The sequence below is a fragment of the Marmota monax genome, unplaced genomic scaffold, assembly GCF_021218885.2.
Source record: "Marmota monax isolate L192 unplaced genomic scaffold, Marmota_monax_Labrador192_F-V1.1 WCK01_AAM20220418_F8-fsc00014, whole genome shotgun sequence".
NCBI lineage: Eukaryota > Metazoa > Chordata > Mammalia > Rodentia > Sciuridae > Marmota > Marmota monax.
This window is the reverse complement of record NW_026695222.1, coordinates 34699403-34703833: the sequence shown is the minus strand read 5'-3', so window position 1 is coordinate 34703833 and position 4431 is coordinate 34699403. Positions and strand designations below refer to the sequence as shown.

General features: G+C 47.4%; 1 protein-coding gene across 1 annotated transcript; it reads left to right on the top strand.

The window, feature by feature from the left end:
- The first annotated feature begins 810 nt into the window (after positions 1–810).
- Positions 811–3304, top strand: Wfdc13 (WAP four-disulfide core domain 13). The gene is made up of 2 exons (XM_046433089.1): positions 811–898; positions 3147–3304. Exons 1-2 carry the CDS (start codon positions 811–813, stop codon positions 3302–3304), a joined length of 246 nt encoding a protein of 81 aa, XP_046289045.1.
- Positions 3305–4431: the final 1127 nt, after the last annotated feature.

The following is a 4431-nucleotide window of genomic DNA, read 5'->3' as shown; positions in this document are numbered from 1 at the left end:
ACATACCCATGCTTTTTCATTGCAGGTTATTTGTACTAGCAAAATCTTAGAAAGGACACACATGTCCATAGAATAGAGACTGGCTAGACGACACACAAAAAGGAGAAATTTAAGAAGCTTCCATTTTAAATCGGGTATTAGATTTCTATTCAACAATATACTAGGGAGCCTGCCCAGCTCAAGACACAATAGAAATGGCGTAAAGCTTTGACGAGGAAAAGGACAACCGTTATTATCTATAGATGATGAGCTCTGAAAAGAAGACACGGGAAACTTAGGATGAACAATGGGAGAATACAGCCAGCTCAGACACGGAAGCCGTTTCTCCTCCTCCAACATCATACAAAAGGAAAAAACCAAAAAGTTATGATACTCTTCACAATTTCATTTTTAAAATGTAAGCCTCTGGGAATAAATGTAACAAAGACATGTAAGATCTCCCTAGGGAAAACTTATTTTAGACACATTTTGAAGTTGTAAACAAGACTTCCATGGTAGAACATGCACTTGGCATGCCCGAGGCCCTGGGCTCCATCCACAGCATCATCAGAAAAAAACACCCTGTGTAGATGGAGACCTACCGAGGCGAAGATGATGGGCTGGAGGAGGAGTGGATTTGGAAACACTGCGGGCCCTGTACTGGGTGTGCTTGGGAGGTGCTTGGGTTTCTGCCAGGCCCGCCTTGATTGGAGTATGCAGAAGAAGCCAGGCCCAGGAGGCCTCCCGGGCCCCTTTCTCTCTCTCCTCCTCACAGCAGCACCTGGTCAAAACCAGCTGGGCCAAGACGTACCCACCCATCCTGGTGGCACCATGGCGTCTTTGCTGCCTCTCCAGTTCCTGCTGGTGCTCTGTGTGGCACTGCAGCTGTTGTCTGGGAGTCTCAAGGAGCGCTTTCTGAGTAGGTGAGGGGTTGGGGTCCAGTGGGGGGGAAGCGGCCTCCGCGGAGAGGAGAGGATCTGTGAGCAGACCATCCAGAACATGTCATGAAAAAACAGGGTCGTGTTCAAAGCCCGAGCTTCGTTGTCAACAAGATCTCAGTTTGAACCTCTGCTGTTTGGTGACTGCATGACCCTGGGCCAAGTGTCTGGATTGGCACTGAGATAGTTGGGAGGAAAAACTGAAATAATGTGTGCAGTCAGAGAGCTCTCCCTAGACCGTGGTACATGTTCTGTAAGTTTTACTTACTGTGTTATCGGCCTCATCCCCACTATAGCCTTGCTGCCCTGGTTCCTTCCAAGAGGCTTGGTCCTACTTTTCAGGCATTTAAACAGGCAGGAAAATGAAACGGTACAACTCAAATTGCAATCTACACAGCCTTGGCCTCGGAGCCTGTTTGGGGAGGAAGAAGTCTTTCATTGTACTTCACTTTTTAAAAATCCAGAGGTGGGGCTGGGGTGGGGCTCCATGGTAGTGCACTTGCCTGGCATGTATGAGGCACTGAGTTAGATTCTCAGCACCACATATAAATAAATAAAATAAAGGTCTATCAAAAACATATATCAAAGGTCTAAGCAAAAAACATATATACATATCTATCTTCAGAGGTAGTGCACGATCACCAGGAATCATCATCAACTGGACAGTACAGTCTATCTCAGCCACCATCGCTGTCCAGCTCAACCTAACAAGGGAAGTAATGCCAACCTTGACCTGAACAACAAATGGGAACCGAACTACTATTCTTCCTGAATGCACTCTTCTGTGGGGAAACCTCTTCAGAATGTTTGGGGCTTGGAAAAGGAATGTGTCTGATAGACGTGTTTCAGAGCAGGATAGGTCCTGTTTCAGGAGCTCGGGGCAGACGCGATGTAGGGGGACTGGAGGGGGTAAGCGAGCTGCAAGAGCGTAGGAGTACCCAAGGCCAATTAACTGGGGAATCAAGGGCTAGAATCTGAGGAGAGACGCCAAAGTCTTTAGGGAAGACTGGCACGTGTTGGAGTGAGACTGGAACCAGACACCCAGACAGGAGCAAGACCTGAGGAGAGCAACCTCTCTGAGCTCCCTGGCTCATGGCCTCCTTTCCCACACTGCTCCACTGAACCCCAGGCTCTTCCAAGGGGAGACTGGCTCCAATTTCTTGCACTGCCCCAGTGAGTTGTGTCTGGGAAGTGCCGAGTGAGCGCTGGTGACTGATCTCTGGAACTCGGCTTCCTTCACCCATCTCTAGTGCCAGTTGTTTAAGTGACAGCCCCAACCTCGTTCTTCATTCATCTCTTTCAGGTCATCAAGATGTCCTACAGATCTCCCGTCTAATTGCAGATTTTTTCAGAGCAGTCAGCCAACTAATTGGCAATAGATGCCCCGTCTATGAATTTGGCCCCAAAGAAAGGACAAATCATAGAATACAAAAATGAGGGCCTGGTACAAGTTGGGGAGAGGGGTTAATGGGGCCCAAACTTAATGCCTTAGATTCAGGAACAGAGAGGGGACTGTGAGTTGGGGCATTTGGACAGTATCTCTCACTGGAAGTGGGTCTAGGCTTTGAAATGAGACGCGTGGGGGTGTCAACGTGAAGATTATTCTTCTTTAACAGTAGGAAGTAGGAGATACCAGGGGAAAGAAGATGAATCATGGCACCACATTCTGAAATTCACACCCTTCTCACCATGAAAGAAGTCACTCCCAGAACTCACCTATGAACTGGGTCCTTCCTCTCTGATCCAATACCTTCAGTTGGTTGTGTGGCCTTTATCCTTTCCCAAAACTGACCTTCCGCTTACTCTTTCTCTACCCAAACAGCCTGTGTTAGGTTGACCCTACAATAAGTATGATGTTAAAGAGAAGATCTATGACTTGCTTAAGACCACACAATGAACAAGTGAAGAAAGGGTACACAATACCTCTTCTTACTCACCTTCCACCTTCTACTCATACCCACGACTAGACCCAACCAGAGTCTATGGGGACTAGGCGTCGGACTTACAGTGGTCGTGAATGACCAATGGATTCAGGTTTCTGCCAAACTCTGTCTTTGATCAAATATCCAAACCCTGGTTCACCGATCAGAACTCAAGGAAGACAAAACCCGATTCCCTCCCTGGGGACCACACAAGAGAGAATAGGTGGCAAGTTCCCTGGGCTTTCTGAGCTTTGAGTGTTACTTCAGCCTGTGGCTCAGGCCCTTTGCCTACTTATTCTTGTTTCAGAATACATCTTGGAGCCTCCACCCTGCAGATCAGAACCTGAGAACTGTTCCAAATTCTGCACGGTCCAGGAGGATTGCAAGGCCCAAGGACTTAGCTGCTGTTCTGCCTTCTGTGGGACGATCTGTTCACTAAATAGACCTCCGGAACCCTCAGAGTAAGGGACCTCCCTGATCCTAGAGCTGCCGGCGGGAGCCCGACAAAAGAGTCTCAGCCACTGTACGGTTCTTTGTTTTTTGGTTGTTATTGTTGACATATTACCAACACTCCTTCTCTTTCCAAGATCAAGATTTCCACCAAGTCCTGACTAGAAGAGCCTCCTCCATTCCTGAGCGACCTAACCCTTCCTCCTCACCACTACATCCACGAAATCTCTGACTCTGCTTCTCTGAACACACCCCAAAATGACTACATCCACAGACCTTCCCCTGGCCCAGAATCCACCTTTATCCCCAGACTGCCTGGAACACTATACCTGGGGTCTGTAAGTGTCAAAATCCCACAGTAGGAAATTGACCAAAGAGCTTCTTGAGAGAAGCACAACTGTCTTGTTCTCCTCTGTTTCCCCTGCCCCAAGCGCAATCCCCACCCTTGAGACAAGTTTGGAGCACTCCGGTGTGCGCTCAGAGCCAAATAACCAGTCTCTACCACTTCTTAGCTGAGTGACCTTACACAAACTAACCTCTCTATGGGCATTAGCCTCCTCATTTTAAAGATGGAACAATATTAGTAAAATTAAATTAAAATAAACAATCCATATAAGCTTTGCTTGGCACATAATAATTGCTCAGTAAATTTTAGTGATCAGATAAGCACTTTTCTCTCAAGAGACTGGCCCTTACAAATAACCTTATACATCTTTCAAGGCTTTGTGATAGAACACCAGAAGCCAAAAAGATGAGTCTTTGTCGTCACTGAGGTTTTTGAGGTTCTGCTTGGCCTATGGCAGGAGAACTCCGCTTTGTGGTCTAGTTTCAATGGTGGAAGTCATAGAAAATAAAAATTAAGTCTCCAAGAATAAACTGCACTGGATATCACTTGAAGATGTTTTTCTTCAGGGACAGAAATGTTAGTGAAGGAACTTTGGAGACCCCATGCCTGACAACTGAGGTATGTTCCCCCAAAGCGTTTTGTAGGTGCAGGCCTGCCTGGCCTCTGGGATGGCATCTCCCAGGGCTGCTCCTTTTCCTCCTGTGGATGCCCAGGGTCACCAATATCCCCACAAGCCCAGAACACTCTTTTGAAGGCCAGTTTGCCTGGTCTTCCATTAGTCCCCTCCGGGTTCTAT